The sequence below is a fragment of the Coenobita brevimanus genome, chromosome 61 (assembly GCF_032717465.1).
Source record: "Coenobita brevimanus isolate Jiangsu-jjx chromosome 61, ASM3271746v2, whole genome shotgun sequence".
Classification (NCBI taxonomy): domain Eukaryota; kingdom Metazoa; phylum Arthropoda; class Malacostraca; order Decapoda; family Coenobitidae; genus Coenobita; species Coenobita brevimanus.
In genome coordinates, this window is record NC_137014.1 from 43,350,950 (window position 1) to 43,366,441 (window position 15,492).

At 40.7% G+C, this 15,492-nt stretch overlaps 1 protein-coding gene across 1 annotated transcript in view; it reads left to right on the forward strand.

Annotated features, from left to right (window-relative positions):
• Nos (Nitric oxide synthase) overlaps window positions 1-15,492 on the forward strand; it is a 224,753-nt gene that overhangs the window by 174,890 nt on the left and 34,371 nt on the right. The window contains exons 19-20 of the mRNA XM_080275461.1: window positions 6,917-6,995; window positions 14,603-14,796. Coding sequence (XP_080131587.1) covers window positions 6,917-6,995; window positions 14,603-14,796 — 273 coding nt within the window. The remainder of the gene's footprint in view (window positions 1-6,916; window positions 6,996-14,602; window positions 14,797-15,492) is intronic.

Consider the following 15,492-nt stretch of genomic DNA (forward strand, 5'->3'; position numbering starts at 1 on the left):
ACCAAGCCTTGCAGTTCTCCTTCATCTTCACTTAGGAATACAGTATCATCTGCAAACAACAGAACAGGAAGTTTCAAAATGCAGCCCTTTCTCATTAGGACCACTCCATCATCCACTGCCTTACCTTGTATCTCTTTAATAACTCCACCCATATACATATTGAACAACTATGGAGGCATGACATATCCCTGTTTCAATCCAACATTCAGATAGAAAAATTTACTGAGATCACCATGTACTCCATATGCATTTAATATTTTCCACATTCCTTGTCTATCTACTCAGTCATATGCTTTCTCCAGATCCATGAAGGCATTGTAAAACTTCTTTCCCTCTAAAGACCTTAGGATGAATATCAGATCTACACAACCTCTTCTCTTCCTGAAACCTCCATTTTCTTCAACTAATTCCTCAGTTATTTCCCCAACTCTGTCAATAAGTATCTTGCCAATTATTTTTCCTACTACACTGAGAAAACAGTCCCCCTATGATTACCACACACTTCTTTTTATCCTTTTCCTTTGTACAGGGCAATAATTATACCTGACTCCCAATCCTTTGGGACTCATTCCCCCAGGCCAATCTGCACATCTTCCAAATTTCGTCTACTACTATCCTGCCCTTCAGCATTTCACCACACACTCCATCAGTTCTTCAGCTGCCCTCATTTTGATTTTTTTCATTGCTTCCACTGCTTCCATCCTACTGATTGCTTCCTCCTTTCTCATCTTAATCTTTCTCCCAGCCATTTTCCACTTATACTTATATTACTTCCATTCTCTGTGTTTAAGAATTCCATAAAGTGTTCTCTCCATCTGCTCACTTCTTATCCCTTCTTCACCAGCAGTCTGCTATTTTTATCTTTCATTCCCCTATTACCCTCTTTATCACCCTGTCTTACTCTCTTAACCTCCTTCCTGATCATATTCTTACATTTCCTTCACTCTACTCTCAGATACCTTCCAAACTTCTCATCCAGTCTCTTCTTACACTCTCATACTATTCGTTTCACATCTCTCCTCTTCTCAATATATAACTCTCAACTTCATCTCTCAACTTCCATGCTCCTGCTTCCTATCCACAAACTATAGTTCTCTCTTACATTCTGCCTTTTTTTCCGTCTTCCTGCAGCTTTTCTATCCTTTTGGTGTGGACTGCTTCCTCCTGCCCTTCTCTCCTGTTCATCCAGTACTTTTGTACCTTGCCTCATCACCACTAGATGGTGGTCAGAGAGTCCACATCCCTGTCTCTGTGTGCTCTCAAATCCAGCACATATCTTCTCATTCTCTTATCCACACTCACATAATCATTCATTGCCTTCTGTTCTTTCGGCTCACCACCCACCCTTCTCATCACTCTCCATGTATACCTATGGATCATTTTGTGCCTAAAGAGGGTATTGGCTATCACCAGTCATCTCCTCACACAAATGTCCATTAGAGCATTACCATTCTCATCTACTTCTGCAGGCACACCCAGCTTATGAACTACTCCATCCACCTTCCCATTCCCACCTCTTCCATTCATGTTTTCGATCCAAAACACTTTGTCACTCCTCTCAAACTTTTCCTTGCATGTTTCTACATTTGCCCAGAACTCCTTTTACCCTGCTTGCACAGTCTTCTTTCGGTGCATACGCAAACACAATTGCCCACACTTGTATTCCTACTTTCAATCCTACCCACACAATCCATGAACCAACTGATTCATACTCTCTTATATTCTTCTTTCATCTTCTGCATACAGCATGTATACACCCTCCTTTACCTCTCATTCTCACCTACTTTCACACATACAGATATAACACCAATTTTCCGGCAATGGATGGTTCGGCGCCTTTTTTAATCTGGATACAAAACTTTCACAATTAACTTTTCCTAACCATCAGTTTCTGTTCATGCAAATAGGACACGTCATCAAATATCACGTTCCTTTAGTTATGTTCACCCTTAAATACTGTACCACCACTTCAGTTTACTCTTAATTGCTACCGAAATTAAGTCAAAAGGTTATTTCCATCACCGGTATCTACTGAGACACTTTATAAATGAGTGTGGAGTCCATAAAGCATTATTGTGTTTAGAAGTTGTTTGCATGTGGAAGCCAGTTGCCTTAAGGCAAGCCATTACCACATTAACATTCTCATTCTCATTTCTCATCTCTTATATTTGGCCACTTTTTTCCATATCCATTCATAAATTACACCTCTTAAAAAAAAATAATAAAAAATAAAACAAATAAACAATAAATAAATGTAAACAAAGTCAAATGTTACATCAGAGAACTTAATAAAACATTTTGCTCACTCAATCCCTGTAACATGTCACAACTGCCTGATGTGTATGAGCACACTGCAGAATTTATCTGCAACATAATAAATAGATGGTTCTTAGAAAATAATTTTGTGGAGTCTGAGAAACGTGCTTTGCTTAGGTCCCTAATTAAGAAACCTGGCCTTGATGTCGAGAGCATGACAAATTATCGTCCCATCTCTAACCTGTCTTTTTTATCCAAGATTATTGAGCGGGCCATACTCAATCAATTCGTACCACTACTGGAACGCAACAGAGTTGTTCCTGTTGTTCAATCAGCGTACAGAAAATACCATTCAACTGAAACTGTACTAACAAGGATTCATAGTGACTTGGTGGCAAACACTTGTAGTGGGATGTCCTCTCTCCCAGTTCTGTTGGATCCGTCTGCAGCTTTTGATACAGTAGATCATACACTGTTGTTGGATGATCTGTATTTTTATGGCACACATGATAGTGCCCTTGTGCTCCTTAAGTCATATCTGTCAGACAGATCTCAGAGAGTGGTTGTTGATTATGCTAGCTCTGATTCTGCTTCCCTTCTATTTGGAGTCCCTCAAGGATCAGTTTTGGATCTAATTCTATTTACTGTACTATCTAACAAGTAGTTTGTCGTCTCTACTTGATGCTCATGATGTGTCCTATCATTTTTATGCTGATGACACCCAGCTCTGTGTTAAGATGTCAGATATTAACGATACTGAGACAAAGTTTGAATCTCTAATGTCTGATATTAAGATTTGGATGGCTAAGAGAAAACTTAAGCTGAATGATGGTAAAACTGAGATCATCATCATCAAAGGAAACAGAAGGGGTGATGACGCTGACAGTTCCCTGGCTCTGAACATTGGCGTGTCACAGCTTCATCCAGTCAGTTCTCTTCAAAATCTGGGTGTTTATTTTAATTCAAAGTTAAATTACGAAGAACATATTAATCAGGTTGTCAGAGGGTGTAACTTGCATATCAGAAATCTGTACTTTGTGAGAAAATTCCTGAATAGACAGTGCCTCTTAAAATTGGTCCATGCAGTGGTCTTGTCTTGCGTTGATTATTGTAATTCACTGTGGGTTGGTCTTCCAAATAATATACGAACAAAAGTTCAGTCTGTGTTGAACAGGGCAGCATGGCTTATCTTTGGTCTCCCCCCGAGAACCTCAACTACCCCATTTCTGATTGAGTTGCATTGGTTACCAGTAAAGGCTAGAATTGAATTTAAACTGTGTCTTATTACATTCAAGGTTCTTAAGTTTCGTGAACCGAAGTATCTTGCTGAATTGTTAAAACTCGCATTGTCACGCCCAGGTGTGATGTTTTGCAGTGAAGATGATTCCTTGCGTCTTGATGCACCAGGAACCATTTGTCAGTCATCTTTCTCTGATCGTTCTTTTGTGTTTAGAGCCCCTAGATTATATAACAGATTGCCATTGTTCATAAGATGACTATCTACTGTTGAATCCTTTAAGAGACAGCTGAAAGCCTATCTTTTTTCATAATGCTATGACCTGGAGAGTGGTACTATGACGGATGATTATAGGGTTTAATTATTGCCACTTTCATGTATATATGATGTAGCTTGTATGAGGGGCGTTCAAAAAGTTTTGGCAACAGGGTAATAAGAGCAAAATTAATTGAGATACACATTTATTGAAGTTCACACTCCTTCAACATACTCTCCTCTAAGGTTTACACACTTCTGGAGCCATGTCATCTACTTAACAAAGCACTCCGAGTACTTAGAAACAGGTATACTCTTCAGTTCTGAATTTATCCTCCTGGCAAGGTCCTGTTCCCTTCAAAAATGGATCCCAGCAAGTTTTTCTGACAACTTAGGGAATAGCCAAAAGTCACAGGGTGCCAGGTCAGGATGGCACCCTGTGACTTTTGGCTATTCCCTAAGTTGTCAGAAAAACTTGCTGGGATCTAAAGGTGAATGTAGGGAAGAGTAAAGTGATGGTCTTTGAAAGAGGTAAAGTCGATGAATGTACAGCGAGGTTGGATGGTGAGGAATTGGAAAATGTGAGTACGTTTAAGTACTTGGGTAGTGTGATGAGTAAGGATGGAGGTTTGGAGGGTGAAGTGCTTGAAAGGGTACAGCAGGGGAGAAAGGTTGCTGGTTCTTTGAAAGCAGTGATAAGAAACAGGGAAGTGAGCATGGAAGTGAAAAAGTTACTACATGACAGTATTGATACCAACTCTAACGTTTGGAAGTGAAGCTTGGACGTTGTTGGAAGGGCACAAGTCAAGAGTGAGAGCAGTGGAAATGAGTTATTTAAGAGGTGCCTGTAGAGTCACATGGAGAGACAGGCTGACAAATGAGGATATTAAGGAGCATTGTGGTGTGGATGTGGATGTGATTGGAAGCGTTAGGAGGAATACACTGAGGTGGTTTGGCCATGTGGAGGGGATGGAGGGTGAAAGACTGATGAGGAGAGTGTATGTGAGTGAGGTGGAGGGGGGGAGAGGGAGGGGGGAGGCCGAGGATGGGGTGGAGAGGTACGTGAGAGAGGGGGGTGTGAGTTGGGAGCAGGGCAGTGAAATGGTGGGGGACAAGGCGACGTGGAGGTGATTTGTTTGTGGCCACCCCAAACGGGATTGAGGCGTCTGGCAATAGATAGATTATTATCCGATAGAGCCAGGATTCCGGGGGCTTGAATAATGAGTGAATGGAAGTATGACCCATTGGACTGGGCAAATTTGGGCTGTCTGAACATTGCTACTCCTCACCCTGCCCTAGAGTGGAAGAGGAGGTCCAGATGATGATGATGATAATGAAAAAAGATGGTAAAAGTACTTAGCCTGATCAAGTGATGATAGAATGGATTTGACAGTGCTGGATGAAGTAAGCATGTCAGGTACCTTGATAACGAACAAGGTTCAGTTTTTCCATAAAGAACTTAAATTAGAACATGAATGTGAATACACTTAAGGATAGTAGGTCAGAGGTGTATTGTTTAATTATTATAACCGACATCTGTTGATCCCTGTTGAATTATTACATGTGACATAATGTGGCCTCAGTTAGTGCGGCAAAATGGATTACCGGTGTCTGGCTAGCCCAAAGCTGCCGTAAAATTGGTGTTGTACCTGTGTACCCAATCCATACTCCCATCTCTTGCACTCCCACCTCATCATTTGGTCTCAGTAAATCCTCATATGACCACTTTGCATCCTCAAGCACCTGGGCAGTCTCTCTCTTAATGTGCTTTTAGTTATCATTCTCTGGTCCATGATAGTAGTGAAGAGGAAGGTAATGAAGTAAATCAGAGAAATGGGAAGTTCGGAGAAGAGAAGGGAAGTGAAGGGAAATGAGGTGGAAGGGGATGAGGAGGGAAGAAAAGTGAAAAATAAAACAGAATTGTGAGGAGGGGCATATGTAAAAGTAGCTAATGGAAGTCAGATACTAAACCTGCAAAAAAAATCTGGTATCAGCCTCCCTTACTTTTTCACATCTTGTTCCAGTCCAGTCTGGTGGATGTGAATCCACTGATTTCACCATCATCATTATCACTGTCATCATCATCATCATCATCATCATCATCATTATCATTATCAGTTGTCATCACCATCAACATCATGAATCATTATCATCATTATCATCTTCATCATCATCGGTCAATCAGTAAATCAGTCAATCAATCAAGCAATCAAACAGCCAGTCAGTCAGTCAATCACTCATTTACTCACTCACTCACTCACTCACTCACTCACTCAATCAATCAGTCAGTCAGTCTATCAGTCATTGTCATCATCATCATCATCATCATTAGTTAGTTAATCACTCAATCAGTAAATCAAACAGTCTGTCAATCAGTCAGTCAGTCAGTCAGTCACTCAGTCACTCACTCACTCACTCACTCACCCACTCACTCAATCAATCAATCAATCAGTCAGTCAGTCTGTCAGTCCTCCTCATCATCATCATCATGACCATTTTTCCCACTTAAAGACAGATGAGGTAGGATCCAGAACAAAGAAAGAAAATGTTCAAAAGTGGGAGAAGTATTAACAGCATGCCCAGTGATATGAGAAAAACAGTTATTCACACATTAGTTAAATCCCCAGAATCTTGGCTCCACCAGTATAACTTTTTTTTTTGAGGGGGGTTCATCCAATCGAACATCTACATATACAGTATTAGGAACACTTCACATGGCATACTAATTGCCCATTGTTAAGCATTTATAATATGAAATGAAGGATCATATTGAAAGATAATATAGTCTGTACTCATGCATGTGTACCTTCTAATTATAAGATACAATGCATTCTTGTGTGCTCTTCAGATTAGATGTGGTTTTTGCTGTTGTATACTTTTTCTCATTATGAAATTATTGCTTGAAGTAGCATTTCCTGAGAACACATCTACAGCAACAATTGAGGATCAGACTCCTATAGTGAAAGGAGAGTCACTGTAATGAAAACAAAAATCCTGAATGCTAGCCAATACTAGCCTTGTCCAACAAATACTGTAGCATGTCTGTCCATCTGTTGATTTAATTATCTGTCTTACCTGTCTGTCTGTCTATATATCTACCCATTTATATGTTGCTCATTATGTTTGCTCATATGTTAAGGCTAACTTTTGAATGTTCTTGCCCCATAGGTTTGTCCCGCACCCACAGCAAACGAGTGCGTTCATGTCAGGTACTGGCTTCAAGAAATCTGCATGGGGAAAAAGCTAGGTATGTACTCTCATTTGTCACTTGTGTGCTGCACTGTGTAATATTATGTCATGTCCATTTCTTGTACATCTTTTCTGTTTCTGTATAATTTTTTTTTCTTCATTGCTGCCAGCATATGAATACCCCCTGTTTTCTTTATTTATTGCTCTTAGTACAGAAAGTCTTTGATACATGTTATTTCTTTTATATTCCCAAGTTTGCCATTAAATCTGCAATTATTACTGAAAACTTACTCAAGAAACCTTTACTACTAACCAGAAAGGTAATTTGCCAGTTTCCCCCACTTTGCATTACTAGTTATATGGAAAACTTTCTCATATTTGGGAACAAATCTCAAATCATTAGGTCTTTAGTTTTGAATACAGCAAGCTCACCCCCAACGCGTGGGTTTCGTATTCATCATCATTCCATGCTTTCGTCTTAGGGGAAACATACACTACCGCCATATCTCTCTTAACATTCTCTCCAGTTTCTAATTTCATATATATCACTTCAGCCCTGCCTTCTCCCATTTCCACAGTATCTACATTTATGTTGTTCTTCACTGCTATCATCACTCCTCCTCCCGTTTTTTCTTTTCTGTCTTTTCTCCACAGTTTGTATTTACCATCTCCCAAATGAACATCAATATCTTCTCGTAACTTGGTCTCTACATAGCATATGACATCAGGTTCATGTTCTCTCAAGAATTAAACCATCAACATTAGTATATATCACCTTCAATTATTTTTGATGTTTTTTATACCCTCTTCTCTCCTACTCTCCATCAGTACCACTTCCTCAACTTCTGATCTTTCACAGCCATCCCCCTTAGTTTCCTTCGCTTCTATTTCCTTAAATACCACTTCCTTACTTTCATATCCATTACTCTCCAAAAAAAAGTACAGTATTACATTCTTCCTCTGTCCTCTTATCATTTTTTTCCTTTACTTCTTCCTTCAGTTATTTTAAAACTTTTCTTTCTTCTTCATTCAAATCTTTTCTTATTATAATATTTTCCATCCCTGCCTCTTTGCTTAATTTCCAAGTCACTTTAAGTATATCATCTACTACACTTTCTTCTGACAACTTGACTCTCATTGGTCTTGTTTCCCCTTTCTTATAAGGCCCTATTCTCCTTACTTCTTCAATTTCTTTTACCCACTTGTCTCCTTCGGGATCAGTCTTGCCTAATATCCCTCTTACCAGGTTTGTCTTTCTCGAGTCTCATGGATCTAACCTTCTCTTCCTCCTCCCTGTTTCCAAATATTACCATGCATCTGTTCCTTTCTACAGTTTCTCTCACTATTTTCTTTTTTTTCTTCAGTATTTTCACTACATTTTCTTCCAATTTTATCTTGTTCATTTCTCGTTCTTCCTGGATGATTTCTCTTAAGCTGACCACTTCTTTCTGTTCTTCTTCTACGTGTGCCCACTTTGCCTTATGCTCTTCCAATATTCTGCTCACCTTCTCTGTTTTATTAGTACTCTCTTCTAGTTCTCTCCTCAATTCAATATTTTCATGCTTCAAATTTCTTATCTCTTCATTTGGCTTCTCATTAGACTGGATCAGACTCTGTATAGTAATCTCCGTATTCTCAGACACATCTTTTAACAGTAGATTCTCCACTTTCTTTTCAACTTCACTAATCCTCATAATCAATGTTTTAACCAGATCCATGACATTAGTATTTCTATCAAATCCTGGAAATTCAAGTCCCTCAGTGTTTACATTTTCGGCCATGATTGCGGTTGGTTACAACTTACAGTACCAAAACAGCTGTTACTGAAGCCGGTGTGTGGCGGCTGGGCTGAGCATGTTCATGGTCACGGTGGTGTGTTGGCGGTATTGGTGGAGGGAAGAGGGATGATTACCTCGTGCCAAAATAAGTGTTGAGTGTGTCTTTGTTTTTCTCACTAATTCACAATGCCGTATGAACATAATATTACAACTAAAATAGCAAAAAAACACAAGAAAGTAACTAATAAAGATTGGCTTATTTTATGGTTTCCATGATACTTATTTTCCAACAAATTTATGTTTGTTTAGGTATTCACTAATATTTACACATTATTTCACTGTTTTTAGTAATTCTTGACAGTATGATACTCCCTAAAGGCTGGCTGTGGTCAGCACAAGTGTACTCAACCACCATACACTGTCCCCCACACCCCTCAGGGACCCCTAGTAGCCCTCCCCACCACCCCACCCCACCCCACCCCTCCCGACCCCTACCCCTACCCCTACCCTGAACCAGCATCACCTGGTTCCAAGGCCACACTCTCCCTATGTGGCCACCCACCACCCTCCACCACAGCCCTCCTCACTGCTGGGCTGCCCTCCCACCCCTCCCCCACCCACGCCCCCATCCCCTTCCCTGGCCAGCCAGTGTTACCCTGCTCACCAGCCATGCCGGGACAATACTCTGAGTCCATATGGCATGCTACTAAGTTCAAACATGCCCGCGAAAAATTAAGACGTCATATGATGTGGACCGTAGGCCTGTACCAACACATCATATGACTTGGACCGGCACCTAGGGGTTAATCCTCTACCTCTGAGACGGGCAGGAACATTAATCGTTAATCCAGGCAATATTCTTTTAGTTTACTCTTGCTGCTACCAGATGATTTTGTTCAATGTAGGAAAGGTTTCATATTGAAAGGGTTTATTAAGACTATATCTGACTCTCCCTGATTGAGAAATCCATCCTGTGCTAAGTAAAATCATCAGGAGCTGGCAAAAATAAAATTAAAACATCCCCAGCTTCAGTGAGTTAAAGAGAGGAACCATTAGAGCAAACAGGCAATCCAGGTGCATTGCGTGATGTGAATGAGTGTGCAGGATGACTGATTTTGAGGCAGTGAAATAAGACTTGGAATCAGTATGTAGTAAGTCCTTGTTACAGTGTACTATGTGTTAGAGGTGTGCTCCAAAATATTAACTTTTTCCATACAACTGATATTGTAAATTTGGTGAAACTGGCAGGTCAGCTGTACAGGTAGTAATAAAACATTCTGAAATAGGCAATTTTGCTGTAACATATTGTCATCTTAATACTCTACACACTGATGCAAATATAAATGAACCCTGTATGGAAGGTATTTATTGCTTAGAAAAGCAGTGTCACAGGTGTTGCAGAATTTGGAGTGAAGCTGAAGAACTGTCACTACAAATGGATCTACTAATTGTGTTGCTCTGGTAGGAAATCAACTGTGACTGTGTTACTGGAAGATGTAAGGAAGGATACCCCCTGAATACTGTAACTACAGTATATAAGGCTTGTGGAATGACTGACCATGTTTGATTAACTCATTCATTTGTATCATTTATAAAGGCTCCAGCATGCTTGCATGCATTGTCCTTGGTCACCCAGTGACAACTCTCCATGCTGCCCGATCTTTGCCCGCCTCCCTATTCAGTCCCTTATCCCTGAGATCATACTCCATGACCTCATCCCACATCTTTTTCGATCTGCCTCTCACAGCCCTACCCCCAGCGTTCACACTTCTCACTTCCTGCACCCAATTGTCATCATCCTTCCTCTCCACATGCCCTAAATCTACCCCTCCTTATCACACCACCAATACATTCTGGTCCCATCCTTCCTCTCAACTCATCAGTCTTAAATCTAGCCTCTCCAGGCTTTGCATTCAAGGATGCACCACAGATCTATCTAATCATTATCAATTCTGTACTTTTGAGCCTACGGTTGTCCTCTTCCATTAGTGCCTAGGTCTCATTACTATACAACACTACATTCCTAACACATACCAAATGCAAAGAACACACAAAATCAACATCATCTCGAAGTCTACCTTTAATATCACTACATCTCTTATGCACCCACTTATTGCAAATACTGCACAAAATGGAGTTAAGTACCTCACCTTTGTGGCAAATCACACATGTCCACTCTCCTTTTGCTTTGACAGTGCCACCACCAGCCCTTGATATCATCACTTTTGTTTTATCGACATTTACTCTCAAACCCCTGTTCCCCATTCTGCCTCTCCACTTCATTAATCTTTCCTCCACCCTCCTTACATTCTCTGCAATCAACCCCAAGTCATTGGCATACAACATCTCCTATGGGAGCCCATTTCTAAAGTCACATGAGAGAGCTTCAAACACCATAACAAACAATAAGGGGCTCAAGACTGACCTCTGATGCACACCAGTGTTCATGGAAAACTCATCACTCAAACCTCCATTCACTCTCACCTGGGTGTGAGTACCCACATACATGGCCATAACTACTCAAACCTGCCACTCCTCAATTCCAGGCTTTCTCATTGCCCACTTCTCCACCTCCCTAGGGATTCTGTCAAAAGCTTCCTCTAAATCAACAAAAACAATGTACAGCTACCTATTCTTTCCTGTATATTTTTCATGAAGTCAGACAGTGAATATGGCATCAGTGGTCCCATTTCCTGGCATAAACCCAAACTGCATCTCATCATTATTTACTTTTTCCCTAATAATACCATGTAGAACTCCCTTTGTCACTGTTATTATCTGGTTCAAAAATTTTATCTCTATTATTTCCTCTTTCCAGGACATCGCCCTTCCTCTTGAACACATTTACGAATACATCTTTCAGCCGGTCATCTGGGACAACATACAGTATATTGTATTTATCAACTCGATAACCAAACCCACTCCTGTATCTCCAGAGGCCTTCAGCATTTCAGCAGTCGACCCAAACACACCTGCCGTCTTCCCCAGCTACATCCTGCTTATTGCCCTGCACACAGTAGCAGCATGAAAGTCCAAAGGCCAAACACTGGATCCACTGACTCCAAACTTTCCCTTCCAAGGGCCAAACACTGGATCCACTGACACCAAACTTTCCCTGTTCCAGTCAAACTCCTCATTCAGCAGTCAGTTATAATGCTTTCTCCATTCTCCATGCATCTTTGACATCCTCACTGTCTGTGACTGCCTTTCCATCATCATCTTCACACACTGCTCATTAAATATCCCTGTTTTCCCTCTTCTTCTGATTTGCCATCTTAAATATCATATTCTTTCCGTCAACACTATTTAGGTTATCCGATAAACATCTCTGACACTCAGATTTTGCCATGTATACCTCCTTTCTAGCCCTATGCTTGGCAGCCAAGTACTCTATGTTACCACCCCTTTTCAGTTCCCAGAGAAGTGTTCTTTTCTCCTTAACTGTGGCTTCCACACCCGCATCCTGCCACCATGTTACCTTATGTCGTGGTGGGCCTCCTGTCTATCCACACACTGAATCAGCAACTCTCAGGAGACTGTTCATGAGAGCTCTGTATTGTTTTTTAACACTTCTGTCAACATCTCCCTGTTAAGTTACAACTGTACTCATCACACTGTAGAAGGCATACCATACTGATTGGTTTTTCATCATTCATATTTCCTCCTAGGTGTCAAGTCTCTTCTTCACCACCTGCTTCTTTAGCACCAAGCCATATATTAGTCATTTGTATTACAGCACACACTCTTTGCTCCTTGTAACTTTAACATCCCTCACTTACCTCCTATCAGCCATCCTGACCAGGAAATAGTCAGTGTGGCTACTATTTCCTCCAGACTCATATGTAATCAACCCACTCTTTCTTATTCATATTTACATGTTGCTCACAGTCATGTTCATTGCCTCCCCTAATTTGAGTATCCTTTTCCCTTCCACATTCTTGGTACATGTACCATATGTGCATTCCCTGTGTACCCCTTCTATCCTTGAGCTGCATCACCCACACAACAGTTTAAGTCCCCTCCCACAACTACATTCTCATCATCCCCCCATACCACTTATCATACATGCCAAGTCATTCTTGAATCTATCTTTTTCTACACCATCAAAGACAGCCTGTGGACCATATACTAATATACATGAAATTATGAGTGTACCAAACAATATTTTCACTGCTATAATCCTTTCATTAACTCATTGCATTCATGACACATTCCACCCATTTTTTTCCTCATCCAGCAAACCCAGACCACCATATCCATCTATGCTTCCCTGCCAGAACAGCTTATATCTACAATCTTTCCTAGTGACTGTTCTGGCTGATCTTCCCATATATCTGACTTGCACGCTACCAGCATCCACCTGCCTCCTACTCATCATCATCATCCAGACCTCCTTTCACACCCTAGGGTGGGGTGAGGAGTTGCAACGTCCAGACAGCCCAAGTTTGCCCAATCCAATGGGCCACGCTTCCATTCACTCATCATTCAAGCTCCCAGAATCTTGGCTCTATCTGATACTCCAGAATCTTTCACCACATTCTGTAGCTTCACATAAATGTATCCAATAGAATCAGTCTCGACTCTGTCATGTTGAAAAGGGGTTCCAAATCTCTGATCATGCACGTCTCACAACATTCATTCAGCCAGATCAATCTCTTGTCAGTCCCCTAGCCTCACCAACTGCCATAGCTCTCTTCCTCACACACTCATCCACCAGATCCCTTTACCTTCTCCTTGGCCTACCTCACCACCTCCCTCTTTCAAATATGCTCAGATATACCTTTTTCACCACACTATTGTTATCCATTCTCTCCACATGACCATACTATCTCAGTACACTCTCTTCAATTCTGGTGTCCACAGACTTCCTCACTCCACATCTTTCACAAATCGAATTATTTGATATCCTATCCACTCTCTGTACTCTAAATACATTTCTTAGCACTCCCATCTCCACTGCCCTCGCTCTTGACTTTTCATTTTCATGCCACATCATAGTCTCACATCTATATGTTAAAGTTGGCACTAACACTCCTTCATGTAAGCATCATGCAGCTGCAACAGTTAAAACTCTGTTTTTTTTTATCAAGTCCTTCATAGCACCAGCTACTTTCCTTCCTTGTGTCACTCTAATTTCTACTTCTTTTGCACATTTTCCTCGTTTTTCTCTCACTGTACCCAGGTATTTGAAATCTCTCACTAATTCCAGTCTCTTTCCATTCACTGTAACATCACACTGCGAGTAACCTTATCTCTCAGTAACCATCACTTTACTCTTTTCTACATTTACTCTCAAGGCACGACACTCACAGATATCAGCAAAACTATGCACTAATCTACCAAGTTCTTGTCTGGTATTTGCAAGTAGTACTACATCATCAGCATACAGCAAATTTGAAATATTCCATCCTTCACCATTCATTACCAATGCCATCTCCTACTCAGTATCCCTGAACTACTGGTACCTAAAGTTATAGTGTCAGAAAATTAGATGTGTGAGCAAAATAAGAGAGGAACTTGAATTACATATAGGCCCAACTCATATGGTTTTGGGTAGCAAGAGAATCTCTGTGCAGAGGGAGATTGTTGGGAAGGAGTAGAAGGGATTCAGGACCAACTTTCTGAGCAGTGATGAGGAAGTATGGGATAGTGAATCCATAGATAGGGATCCAGGCAATGTTGCAGCACTGTGTTTGTTTATGTTCAACTGGATGGACCTCTGTGTAGGAGACATACTGTGGAATCTTGGTAACTAAGATATTACTATGCAAAATTTCTGGATGTAAAGATATTGCTCAAAACTTGATGTCTGCCTGTAGTTTAGAACTGAAGGGAGAATGTACATATTCTGTTTGTGTCTTCATTTTTTTTTACCCCCATCTTTCAGCCGGATGACCCAGCAGGTGGTGTTGAGTACTGGGGGCATCAATGAACTCCACTACAGCCCCGGTGACCACGTGGCCATCATGCCAGCCAACCGCAAGGAACTGGTTGATGCTGTTATTTCTCGCCTCACCAATTGCCCAGACCCTGACCAGCCCATACAAGTCCTGTTACTGAAGGAAGTTCACACCCTGAATGGTGAGATAGCCAGAAAGTAACAATTTGATTTGCAATTTACTGTGTCTTATGACTCTGGTGACATCTTATATTTATTTATTCATGCTATCTCCAGACAATTTTAATCAGTCCAGGAGAGCCATTATGAATGGCAAGAGTTAGATGTGACATACATTAACCTACTCACTACCCATTACCTACTGGCCCACAATACTTTTAATATAATCACCTGGTGGCAGTAAGAATAAAGAATGGAATCATTGGAGATAAGGGAAGCCATATGACAGAAGAATCTCCAGGCTGCTCTGTCGTTACACATCACTCCTCCTTTTAATGCAAACTTCCTTTATCAGATCTCCTTGCTGTAGGTTACTTAACTCACTTCTCCCATTTGGCTGGATGTCTTCCCCTTGCAACCTTACAATTACTTCACTTTCTACTACCCTCTCATCAGTATCTTTTTGCATTTATTTCACATGTCCATGTCATCTAAGTGCATTTTTCTTCATCAACCTAACTACATCATGCTGTGTCCTTTTCTGCTTTCTCTTCCAGGTATAAACTTTCATATACAGTAAACCCTTTTTATAATAAACCTCTGCTTTCTCCTCCAATTATAAACTTTCATCTACAGTAAACCCTCTTTATAATAAACCTCATTTTACCAAATTTTAGCTCTAATGAGCCAACTGAAAAACACCCTCATATACTTTACTG